Raw genomic sequence first — 12,787 nt, forward strand, 5'->3', positions numbered from 1 at the left:
GAATGTCTGCGGTTCAAACTATGTATTAACACTTAGGTGCAATATAGAAAATCATTCTTGCTAAAAGAAAAACAAAACAAGTTAAAGTCTAAAAATTCAGAGAAAAACCGTAAATCATCACAGTCAATCATGGTTTTGGTGTCATCCTTTGGTGTGACGGCAGAAAAAAAATAAACAAAAAAATAAAAGCTCCACAGTCAGAGGGCTGTCCACAAAAAAAAAAAGAAAAAGAAAAGACAAATGAAGTAAGAAGTGTTATGTAACAAAAGAAACCCAGCACCCACCTCCACAAACATGCAGTGCCAAGCAGCTAAAAATACAGCTGCTGTTCACTCGTGCAGCACAACCGATATCTCATTCAGGAAAACTGCTTGTGGTTGCACGTGAAAAGGTTTTATTCTACTTTTCTATATCCGAGCCGTCCTGCGCTGAGAGCTGAAGAAGGTCAGGGACGGAAACCAGAAACCAGAAACCAGCGACAACACCTCAGACCAAAGACCTGTGAGGGCCAGATGTTCCAGAACATCTGGAATGAGACTCCTGGTGAGCATCAGCGTCTCTGATCTGATCAAACTGCTCATCGGCTCATGGAGGAAAAGCAACACACAGATTAAGTGACAGTAGAAACTATTCTGGCCGGCTTTCCACTGGAAGTTGGGAGGAAATGATGATGAGGAGGGGCAGGAGAAAGAGAGAGAGAGAGAGAGAGAGAGAGCGGGAGAGAGATCTTTAATAATAAAAGAAAAAGGGGGCATCTTAACAGCAGATGTGTGTCAGAAAGCCAAATGTTATGTTGTCAACAGTGAAATCCTGCCAGCATCGTCAGCATCTTCATCTCTAATCATCAGCACCACCACCCTCCTCCTCCTCCTCCTCATCATCACCATCATCATCATCATCATCACCACCATCACCATCAGTAACAGGCTGCATGATGTTAACATGATCCTTCCTCGTCATTTCATGATTTCAAACAGGCGCATTTCACCCACCTTACAAGATTCATTTACAGTGGAAATCAGCAACAGTTGACAGCAGACACAGTGTGGCCGGAGCCCGGATCTCCTCTCACTGCGGGGGGTGGTGGTGGTGGGGGTGGAGGGGGGTGGGGGGGAGGGAGGGAGACGGGGACGGGTCGCTCCGCCGGTCACTTCGCACTGGAACGTGACGATCGTCGCCGTTTCGCCGTCGTCGTCGTCTTTATCCTCATTTCAAGCGGCACCGGGAGACGGATTGCATCCCGACCCAGCTGCCTCCAGAGGGTCCAGTCCGGAAGTGTGGGCGTCGGAGGAGGAGGAGGCGGAGGAGGAGGAGGAGGAGGAGGAGAGAGGAGAGGAGAGGAGAGGAGGAGGAGGAGGAGGAAGAAGAGGAGGGAATGAGTCTCTGTGGACGCGCTGGGTTTATGCACGTTCGGTGCTGCTGCCGCTGGTGGAGGTGCTCGCTCGCTCTCTCTCTCTCTCTCTCTCTCTCTCTCTCTCTCCCTCTCCCTCTCTCTCTCTCATCACGACTGTGGAGAGGATTGTTTTTCATCGCCACATCACTTCGCGAGCGGCTGATTCATAGCGGTGGCAAATCGGTGCCTGCAGTTCTCGTCGCTGCCTGAAGGTGGAGCTGCATTCGCGCAGATGAACAGCGGGGCTGCAACAAGCCTGAGTTCCAACTAAAAAAAACCCAAAAACAACAACAACAAAATAAAAATTCAACCATTTAAACTGTGACTTGATTTATTTTTTTTGTAGCTTCAAGTTTTTCGTTTGTAGATCAAACTGTAAATGACAGATCACCGAAGTGGGAATTTCCCATTTTAGGTTTAGTGTGGTAATTTCACAACACAACGTATGTTTGAATATTGACAATAATACCAACTCATTTTTTTTTTCTTAAATTCAATCACAGAGCTGAATTGTGACTTGTTTAAATTAAGGAATGCAGCTGACAACGGCATTCGTATATTCTTGCATATGAATAGAAAATGTTGCCGACCCAATCATTAAAAAAGTATTGCATTTTTATTATGTGCTTGTTTTCACAATCTTGCACCGATTTTCAATGTGTAGTTTCTTTTTTTTTTTTTGAGTTTCTTTAATCAGGAATGAGAGATGAAGTTATTGAGCTGGGAAGCTTTGTGTTCTTTATTCACAAATGTGCATTTGAAAACAGCAACACTTCATTTTATTTGATTTATTTTGCTTTTCCTTCAATAAAAAATTTAAAAAAAACTTAGAAATGACCAGATTAATGGAGCCGGGAAGTTCCCACTTCAGGTTTTAAGAACACTGTAATCTGATAATGTAGCATGTTCTTTGAATGCATTGTTTGCTGGTATTCACAAAGAGGTTAGAAAACAACAGTAAATTAGGGTTATTTTAATGTTTTATTTTAAAATTAACTTTTTTTTAATTCATTTTATTCAGGACACTGAGAAATTCCCACTATATATTTAAAAACAAACTGGGCCCATAGAATATCTCTTAATTAAAAAAAACCCACTAAAATATATTTTCCTTGAAAGTTAACCTTGTCGATTTTGCACTGCTTTTGTGTATCTTTCAGTTTCTTACTTAGCGTAATTTAAATAATGCTTTAATCAAGTTAGGAACTCGGAAAATTATCACAGGAAAAATGTCGATTTAACACCAACTCAAGAAACAACTAAATAAGATAAATAAATAAAAAACAACCTCATCATGAAAAATTGATTTCTTCTAATCAAATAGAAATACAGTGACGTTTTTTCACATGGAGACATAAAGATAGTGAGTGACGTCAAACTTACCTCATAATTTCAATAAAGTTGTCTAAAAAAAACCAGCTACTACAGTTCAGTTCAAACTGGGAAACTTATCATTGCACATAAGGGAATTTCTCGATGGGATCATTTCCTTGCGATCTATAAAAAACTGAGTGTACTTCCCTTTTTCTAAATAGAATCACATGTGATCACACACACAGATGCACACACACAGAAGTGTAATAGCAATTATTTATTAAATGCTTATTATGACCAGCATAAGCTCTTAACAATACTGCAGACTTTCCTTCAGATGATTATAAGATGCCCGCTTTAAGCGTTCAGCTCAGTCTGAGCTCTTTGTGATTGTACTAATCTAACTCGCTAAGTACCATTAGCAGACCTGAGGTCAGTCCCTCTGCATGCGGCGTGCGGTTTAACAAGCTCAGCACAGAGCTTTAGGGGGATTACAAAAACTGGGAGACCTGAGGTCCGATCGGTTAACTGGTATAAAAAAAAACAACAAACAAACAAACAAAACAGCATCTGATTAACATACGGCCGAGAAGCTTTGTGTAGTAAGGCATCAGTTTTTCTTCATATTTCCAGAAGCTACGACACTTTGGTCCGAGAAATGTAAACTTCACTTCAAACAATCTTTAAGTTCTTCATGGCGGACTCCAGAGTCTGGGAAGACACAGGAAAAAACACCATGAGATCACAGAGTCATGGACCAGAAGACTATATTCTGTGTGTGTGTGTGTGTGTGTGTGTGTGTGTGTGTGTGTGTGTGTGTGTGTGTGTGTTACCTTGACATCCCAGATGCACATCCCTCCGTCCATGCCAGTGGTGCAGAACCGAGTGCACTGGTTTCTTCCTCCATCCAGCACTGAGATTTGGCTGAGAGAATTGCAAGCAAGTCAGTTTAGGCTCAGTTTAACACAAGGAAACACTGATTAAAAAAAAAAAAAAAAAACTAAAGATAAATACTTGTTGGTGCAGTGAACTGTGCAAAATACAAGAACATTAGATAACAGGAACTGATCATGTGCAAGTGAATATAATAGAGAAACGGCAACGTACCGATCTTCTTTAAAACGTAAACAGGAAGTACAGATATTTGTGTTCCTGGTGACAGACACCCCAGAGCTCACTGGTTCTCTTGATCCACACACGAGGACATGTTCTCCCCTGACCTGATGCTGTTCTTGTGCAGCGTGTTCAGCTCCTTGTCGGTGCTCTGGGTCTCGGAGGCGCGGCGGTCCAGGTTCTGAAAGCGTTCCCTGGCGCTGATGCCCTTCTGGGACGCCTGCTTTGGAACGTCCAGCTTGCCACCGAAAGTCATGCTGCCTTTGGCGCCGTCGTACACAAACAGCACCGGGTAACAGTCATGGCCCTACGCAGAGAGGCCAAGTGGAGGGAGTGGGTTAGAATAAAATTAAAAAAAAGAATTATTGACTGAACATCATTTCAACATTTTAGTTGTTAAAAAACAAAAAAAACTGTCTTAAAGCTCACTTCTACTGAGTGTGGTTCGTATATTGTTTATCAGTTTTAAAGTTATCATAGAAACTGTTAAAATATGTGCATTTCTCAATTTTCTTTAACAAATATAACATTGAAAAGTCTCTTCAATTCAAAGTGCACACATAAAATTAATTAAAATGAAAAAAAAAAAAAAATTACACCGATTAAAGAAATAGAGCAAGAAAACAACGTCTGGGAAAACCCATCCTAGAGAAAAGTGATACATGCCGACTGTGCAGACCTAAATATGTATGGAGAATTAACTAACTTTGTGTAGATTGATTTGTTCTCATTTCGTCTCTAAGAAAATAGGGATGATATAATAATTATTTGGCCCGAGCCAAATTTGAATGATTACAGCAAATAAAGTCTGCAGTATTTCCTGCTTTGTGATAACTCAGTGTGGAGGCAGGTCAACAGCAGGCGCTAACTTATCAGTCACGTTTCCGTCGTGGAGGTTATAGTGGGTGAAAAGGTCACAGCCACAATGACGACGGCAGTGACAGAAAGAACCACCAAGGATTTTTCTGATTTTCTGCTATTGCTCTTTCAATTATCAAAATCATGTTTTTTGTTCTTTGTTTTGTGTCTTTTGCTTTTATTATCATTGTTGTGATTGTTTTGCTTTTTGTTTTGTTGTTGCTCAGGCTGGTTTGATCTCATGACAGTTGGAAAATATTGGGATCAGTGTGATTACTGCATTACTATAAAAAATATATATATATACATATATATGTATATATATATATATATACATATATATATATATATATATATAGCACTGTAGCACTAACAAGGGTATTGTATGTATCTTCCCACCCAGTCTATCTCTGTCTTTCCTTTCCTCTATCATCTCTCCTCTCCCCCCACAGTCGCAAACAAACCTGCTTGCTCATGTGGATATGTTGGGCTTTTCTATTTTCTCTGTAAAAGCACATAGGAATGACTGTACTGTATTTAAAAATGTAAAAAAAAAAAAAAAAAAAGGCGGTGGGGGGGAGACGACGACTCTCAACGGGTTGTAAATAATGAATCAAATAATTCACCCCAGAAGTGGACATTGGATGATGTTGGAGATTGAATTTAAATCCTGTTATGTGTGTACGGCGAGAACCCAAAAACAAAAGAAGTGGGGGGTTTTTTCTCGACTGATAAAAAAATCTAACGGGAGGAGATTTTAATTTGGTCCCTGATCTCTGGTTGGACCGTCCTCCACCTCAGGGGCATTTTAAAGGAGTCATGTTATTAAAAAAAAAAAAAAAAATGAAGAAATTAAGATGAGATGCAGCAAATAAATGTATGTTAATGACAACAACAACAACAAAAAGAAACAGTATGGATTAAAAAGAGGATGAGCAGCGGCTTCAAATTAATGTTGAATAAAGGAGGAAACTCACAGCTGCCACTAAGCTGTTCTCAGTGATGAAGGTGACGCACAGCAGGGGAAGAGTCTCCGAGCTCAGACTGTTCGTTCTGCAAAAAGCCAAAACAAAAGGTCAGAGAGGAGCACGCACGCACACACACACACACACACACACACACGCACACACACACACAGGTGAGCTCTTACGTGCTGGTCTTCCCGCCCTCGGCCACGGACACGGTGGAGTCGTGGGACGTCCAGGCCAGACGGTTCCCGGAGTGTGAGAAACACACACTGTGCACCCAGCCGCCGCCGCCGCCTTCCCCGGACGTCTGCGGCGAGGACCCAGAGCCCCCGGACTCGAACAGCACCTCTCCAAATGGCATCTTGCTGCCCCAGGGGGTCGGGCCGGGCTTCTCCTCCACCTCCTTTATGTAGGCTGAGAACACCCTGTGGGACAAGGGGGAGGGGCACCCGGACGCTTATTTCTTTATTTTTATTTATTTATTTATTTATTTGAGCAGTACACATTCTGCTCAAAAGGAGTGGGCTGAAGCAACAAGCTTATGAGCGCCCACCCCCAAACTCAGAGCAACAAAAAGTACATTCCCACACTAGAATAGAAAGAACAAAATGTCAACAACAACAAACTGACCCTGCACTGCCAACACTGGTATTATTGTTTTTTTACTATAGTATGTTTATTGTACTTATCCTACACTTTGCCACCCCGCTATCATAGTTTATTTTCCTTGTATCTCATCCTACTGTATATTTTGCTTTAGAACTTATTATACTTTATGATTTTTATCTTATTTTTAGTCCTATTTGATAGTCATTGTATATAAGATACCTCTATTCTTACTAACTGTTTGCACATTCCTTGTCTTTCCTTTCCTCACGAGTGTCCTTAAGAGCTGAATGTTACGAGTAAATTTCTCCACTGTGAGATCAATAAAGGCTTATCCTATCTTATCTTATCTTATGTTTCTGAGTCCTAAAGTTTAATTTATCACGTATTTCATAATGACCAGTACGATCTGGGAACCTTCTTTGCATTTGGCTTGGTAACAATGTGTAACTGGCTTTATATAACATCTGTACTGCTTGGAACTCAACAATGTCAGTAAACTTCACGATTTTTGATTTTAATAAATAAAAATCAAAACAAAAGCTTTCCTCCGGAGCTTTTGTCCGCGTGCGATTTCTCAAGCCTCCCCAGGGACAAAATACCTGCATTTGAAGTCACAGGAGCCGGCGGCCAGCAGCACGTTGTTGGGATGCCAGTCCAGACTCAGGATGGTGGAGCGGATGGGCTTCTTGATGTGCTTACACACCCACCTGCAGGCGACAGCACAGTGTGAGCCGCCGCCGTCCGGCCGAACCCCCCCCCCCCCCCCCCACCCCATCCCCCCGTCACGTGAAATGAGCGGCAGGCCTCCTCACCAGTCATTCTCCTGCTCGAAGTAGCAGATGGAGATGAGGCGCGAGCCGCTGCCCACCGCGAACTTGTTCTCCCTGGGCGACCATTTCACGCAGCGGGCGGCGCGGTTGATCCTGAGGATGACCAGGGTGGGTTTCCACGCTCCCTCCTTGAGGGTCCACACGTAGGCGTTACGGTCGGCGCCGCAGGTGACGATGCGGTTGCTGTCCGGAGCCCAGTCGATGCCTGCGCATTTAAGGTAAACGTGTGTATTTGACATTTACGTAAAATCCCCATTTCCACGGTTTTCAGATACCCGAGGGAAAAAAAATCTCAAGGTCTGGAAGGACAGATTCCAAATCAGGAGGGAACACTATTGGGTGTTTTATGAAAACACTTGTATAATGTGTAGTAATTGTAATAAAGACAAATCATAATAATGGAATAGGTTTTAGTGTAACAAAGTAGTTGGAGGCTAAATAAAAAGACTCAAACTGAAAGCATTTAATTAACATAGAAAAGTTCTTTTGATTGTTCCCAGCTCGAAACAACCTTTAACTATAACATCATTTAAAGTAAAAAAAAAAAAAAAAAAGCATGTATGTGTGGGAGCCCAGAGGGCGAAATATAATTTGTCCTCTCACATTTTTTACTTTCCTCTTGAGGAGTATAATAATAATGCAATAATGGCCAATTATGTGTTAATTAAATTTTTTTTATTTCAACATAATAATGATACATAAATTTCTTCGAAATAAAACTTTTCTTGCGTGTTTTGTGTTGTCTGATTATCACAAATAGGTATAGTGGAGGGGTACAGTTGTCACATTGATTCATTGAGGATTCCTACTCTGCGGCACTTTCTCTCAAGTATGACTGTAAAATGTCTTTGACTATCTTATTGCGATTATTGGCTTCATTACATTCAAAATGGCCCAACTGACTACGCTAATGGCGGTTTCTTACATGATCCGCCATTGTTACATTATTGGTTGCTGCAAGGAGGCTTCGTCTTTCTCATTTATGATTAAAATCATGATTAAATCCATGCCTCCGGGAGTTCCTGAAATTGCATGTTTGTGGAGTTGCCAAAAATAATTAGAGCTTCTGCCTCTTTTGTTCCAAGGCAACTTTAACTCACGTGCACGTTACGACTGAATCGACAGCCGTACTGAGGACATTCTAATCTGGGGTGAATCATTTGGTCCCCAAGTCACATTTCTCGTTCAATATGAATATGATGTACTTCCAATTTTTCTAAATTGAACCTTGGCCTCTGGTTTCAGTTGCTCACCTGTCACCTGCCCATTGTGCTCCTTCAGCTCATGGAGCTTGGTCCACTTGGTCCCGTCCTTCTTGTAGATGTGGACCTCGTGGTTGTTGGGGCACAGGGCGATCTCTGGAGCACAGAAACATATTTCACTGCGACTGACTCGTCTGCGTCTATGACCGACGTGAGCTGGACGGGCTGATCGGCGAAGTGGAAAAGACCCAGCTGACTGTGTGCATGAGCACGGAGGGGAAAAAGTGAAGGAATACAGTTTGTATCTGCCCACAGGCTGCACATGGACACATGGTGCCTTTAAATAGACAAGAGCGCCAATGTTTCCTTCCATAACAGTGTGGCCAGGCCTTCATGTTGTAGTCAGCTGATGAGTCAGAGGCAGCGTTCGTCTGAGAGCAGCAGTGTGGGTGCTTCTCTCTGCATTTCTGTTTTGCAGGAGGACCAAAACTTTGAGTGTTCAGCTCGCATGTGACTCGATCCGTTACATCCGCTTTACCCAGAAACTGAAGTGCTGATCAAAAAAAAAAAAAAAAAAGCCCAAATATGGTGTTGAAAACCTCAGTGCGAGGCCTCCTGCGCCTCACTGTTAACAGGAAACAGGAAATACCTTCCGCCACCTGGGAGCCAATCACAGACCTCTGGTTCATCACGCCACTGGCTCCGCGGTCAACGATGTACAAACAGCGCAGGGCTAAACGATGAGACGTAATTGAAAAAAAAAAAAAAAAGCAGCACAACTTACGGGTCCCATCTTTGTTCCAGGAGTGACAGCTAATTGGTTCCAGCAGGAAGCTGTGGTAGGCCATGGCCAATCAGATGTCAAGAGACGGATCAGGAAGTGAGGAGAGGAACCAGGGGTCGGTGGGCAGCAGTCAGTTCTATTAAGAAAAAAAAAAAAAACAGAAGTTGCATTGTTCAAAAGGGAAGAGACGAAGGAGGGACAGAAACGGCAGGGCATTTTTAATCAAGACAATCACGCTTTATAAACCTGTACACACACTTTTTTGATATTATGGGCAGTCACACACACACCAGCTGATTTTCACTGAAACACACCGAACTCGTCTCGCCCGGCTGTGTTAATGAAAACCAGAGCGTTCAGCGGTACGAGAGGAACCGAGCAGGTCAAAGGCAGCACACATCAGAAGCCAGAAGTAAAATTCAAACTGTTCCACCAGTCGCCTACAAATGTTACACAACATTATCCACACGTCTCTGCTGTGAGCGAGGGGATGTGGGCAGCAGGACTGCCTGTTGCACTCTCTCCATTCTTTTCCTGGAAAAACACATCATACTTCCCAACTGTGTGTGTGTGTGTGTGTGTGAATGAGATGTCTAAACAAACTCAGTCAACTGTTAAGTATTTTCTAAGCTACTTACCCCCGGGGGCAGAGCAGAGATGAATGGGTGAATGGCTGCAGAGATGGGTGAGGGGTGGGGTTGGGGGGGTGAGGGGGGGTGAGGGGGGGGTAGAGAGAGAAAAGAGAGTAGCAGATCAAATGAAGGAAGAGGGTGTTCAGCTCGCGGACTCTGGCCAGTCAACGCGAACGCCAACGACAGAGTGAGCTCAGGAAAGGGTGCAGCCGAGCTGAAGAGAGGGAGGAGAGGTCAGAGGGGGAGGTGGAGGAGGGCACAGTGAGGCTCAGGCGGGGACGCAGGAAGGAAGTCTGTGCAGGTCTCGGCAGCTCGGGGCGGAAAAGGAGAGGAGTTGAGGAGAAAATGAGGCCAGACGTTTACATTTTACACAAGAGCGGAGGAGAAGGAAGAGAAAGCTGGGAGTAGGAAGTGAGGGAGGAGCATGAGCACAATACAATGTTATTCAAAAAGGAGGTTGAAGGGGGCGGGGGGGGGGGGGGGGGGGGGACAACAACTCCTATAAGACATGAAAAAGAAGGGGGCGGGAATAAAGTTAGAGGAGGGGAGTAAAAATGGGAAGAAAGTAGAAAGGGTGGCGTCAGGAGAGTGAACTATACTTTATATTTGCTCCCTAAAAGCCAACCTTCTCTTTTGAAATGTGAACTGTTGCTTTCTGTTGGAATCTCTCTGGCTGCTCATCAAATAGCTTCGGGGCTGAAAGGAACATGTTCTCTGCATCAGTAAACAAGGCCGTGAGTGGAGAATTTCCTAGTTTGTCTCCTCATATCTTTGTAAAAGTTTTGATTCTTGTGATAAAAGCTGATCTGCCAGACTACTAAAAAGTTTAAAACATTTTCAAAATGTACTTTGTGAAAATTACTTGATCAGACGAAACATGAAAATATCCCTCCCCCCCCACACAAAAAAAAAACGTGCTAATATGGTTACAGCTATAAAGAATGAAAACGCCGTCCTACTTTAGATCGCTTGAAAAGAAAGAGGATACAGAGCAGCTTTCGACTCACTTTGAGGCTTGCTTGGTCGTCTTCCAGTAGCAAGGTTGGTGGTTCAATCCCCATCTCGCTTTGTCCGTGTCATAGTGTCCTTGAGCAAGACACTCAAACCCCCCCAAAGTTGCTTCTCATGGAGGTCCGGCACGGTGCGTCGCAGTGTTTTCCACGTGTGCGAGTATAAAGTGTGACAATAACACTCATCAAAAGTCATTTTAATTTAGGAGTCACATAACTTGATTTTTACTGGACCAGATGGATGAGAGCCAAATAATTTCAAAATAAAATGTCAAAAAAGTCCGGTATTTTAAGAAACCTTAATAAGCAGAACTTCTTAAAGTGAATTAAATGCAATCTTAACATAAAGCCATGTTTACGCCACCTGGTGCAAAACACAGTGAAATGTCCAACTGTGGGATTCTGAGCGCTCGTTAGACGCTAATCCGGCAAAACTTCTCATTTTCATCTGCTTTTGAAACATGAACTTCAAACGTCACGCATCCTCCGTGTTGGCGAGGTTGTTTAATAAATAAATCCAGCAGAGGGCAGGGCACATTGCTGGTTGACGACAGTAAACAAGTTCATCTGAAACTTCTTTTCTCTCGACGTCGTTCTAAAAATGGAAGGCCACGTCCGTATCCACCCATTTAGCCCCAAGCTCTTACTAGTTCAGCACAATCCCCCCACCATGAGGTGAACCAGAGGAACCTTTTGTTTACGTCTTCTTTGTCATCGACCAAGCGGAACCTCCGATTGGCCAGCTTAGGATCTACGTGCCATATGTTTAACCACGTTGATTTACGAGACACCAAAATGACTCCTTCCGCAAAACGGCCAGTGTTTTTAAGACCCACTGAATCAACAACACAGCAGATTAACAGGCGTGTTGGACGCTGCTTTGTCTGCAGTGGATCTGCTGTGATGTTTGTTCTTGTGGACCCACTTTGATAACTTCATTTCTTTTTAAATTAAACATTGACTTGATATCTCAAGCATCAGTAAAAATATATGACTTTCGTGTGACCTTAAATGAGCCTTTATGATTTTTTTTTTGCAGTTGATGATCTAATATGTAACAGTTTAAATGTTTTCTTTTCCTTGTGAAAGCTTTGCGAATAAAGATTGTAATACAGAATTACGACTACTAATCTGTAATATTTTTACACAGCAGAATAATGAAGCCGTTTTGTTTAGTTACCTAAAAGGTGTTTTTAGCAAGAGGCCAGTCAGTAGTGAAGTAACAAGCACTTTTGTTTCAGAGCGCAGTTATTCAAGGATCAATTCATTGGTTGACTTTTTGTGGCGTTTGCATGATTTTTAAACACATGTGGTTTTTTTCAGTGAAGGCATGTGGTGATACGAAACCACGTCGGATCGTAAAGTCAAAAATCGATGGGACGCTGGTGAACTCTTGTAATTGTTAGGTGTTAAATTGAAAGACATATATAAAGGTCAAAACAAAAGACAGTAAGCTGGGGGTTGTTTTTGCTCACTAATTAAAGGGTTAAACTGGAAAGTTTGAGTAAATCCCTCAACATAAATCAACATAAATCAACTCGCTGCTCAATCATTTCTTCTCTAGCTTTGGTGTGGAAGACGTCTACAATGTAGTACGACGACGACCGCTTTAGTAAAATGAACATTAAAGGGCCCAGCTGGTAGCTAGTAGAATAGTTTTTTTTTTTTCCTTCTGTTTGTTTCAGGAATAAACTACACCCCTGCAAAGTGAATTGAAATTCCATTAGGCTGGGACTGATTTGCACAGAATGGGATTCTCATTTTGTCTTGGTGATTCATTATCAGACTGTAATGCTCCAACAAACACGAGGCAGTGATGACGGGATCTCCGCAAACAGTTTAAAATATTCAGTGACACTGCATTGAAAGCCCAACATTCCTCGGGGTGTTCATTAATTGTACCTCATGTTTCAGGAAACAAGCCGGCATTGTTTCTGGGACTTCATTGATCTGGAGATGGCAAAGTTACTTCCTGCACACACACACACACACACACACATAAAACACCCCTTAGAGGCATCCAAGAGGATACGCAGATTGCACAAAGCAGCAGGCGACGTCAGAGAGGGAACAC

General features: G+C 42.7%; 1 protein-coding gene across 1 annotated transcript; it reads right to left on the reverse strand.

The window, feature by feature from the left end:
• Window positions 1-2,971: 2,971 nt before the first annotated feature.
• Window positions 2,972-10,051, reverse strand: arpc1b (actin related protein 2/3 complex, subunit 1B). The gene is made up of 10 exons (XM_080520645.1): window positions 9,710-10,051; window positions 9,072-9,207; window positions 8,339-8,443; window positions 7,068-7,290; window positions 6,855-6,962; window positions 5,829-6,071; window positions 5,656-5,731; window positions 3,928-4,127; window positions 3,541-3,631; window positions 2,972-3,418 (listed from the first exon to the last, which is right to left on the reverse strand). The coding sequence occupies exons 2-10, from the start codon at window positions 9,133-9,135 to the stop codon at window positions 3,380-3,382; spliced, it is 1,149 nt and encodes a 382-aa protein (XP_080376771.1). The 5' UTR covers window positions 9,136-9,207; window positions 9,710-10,051; the 3' UTR covers window positions 2,972-3,379.
• Between the last annotated feature and the right edge of the window lie 2,736 nt (window positions 10,052-12,787).

Source organism: Blennius ocellaris (genome assembly GCF_963422515.1).
Source record: "Blennius ocellaris genome assembly, chromosome: 3".
In the NCBI taxonomy this organism is placed as follows: Eukaryota; Metazoa; Chordata; class Actinopteri; order Blenniiformes; family Blenniidae; genus Blennius; species Blennius ocellaris.

What these genes read in the sequence shown, in the direction of transcription:
- arpc1b (XM_080520645.1), bottom strand. Translation starts at nt 9,135, where the DNA reads ATGGCCTACCACAGCTTCCTGCTGGAACCAATTAGCTGTCACTCCTGG. An exon ending in CTGGAACAAAGATGGGACCC is followed by an intron (nt 8,444 to 9,071) that starts GTAAGTTGTGCT and finishes TCTGTGCTCCAG; the next exon opens with AGATCGCCCTGTGCCCCAAC. An exon ending in AGAACAGCTTAGTGGCAGCT is followed by an intron (nt 4,128 to 5,655) that starts GTGAGTTTCCTC and finishes CTCTCTGCGTAG; the next exon opens with GGCCATGACTGTTACCCGGT.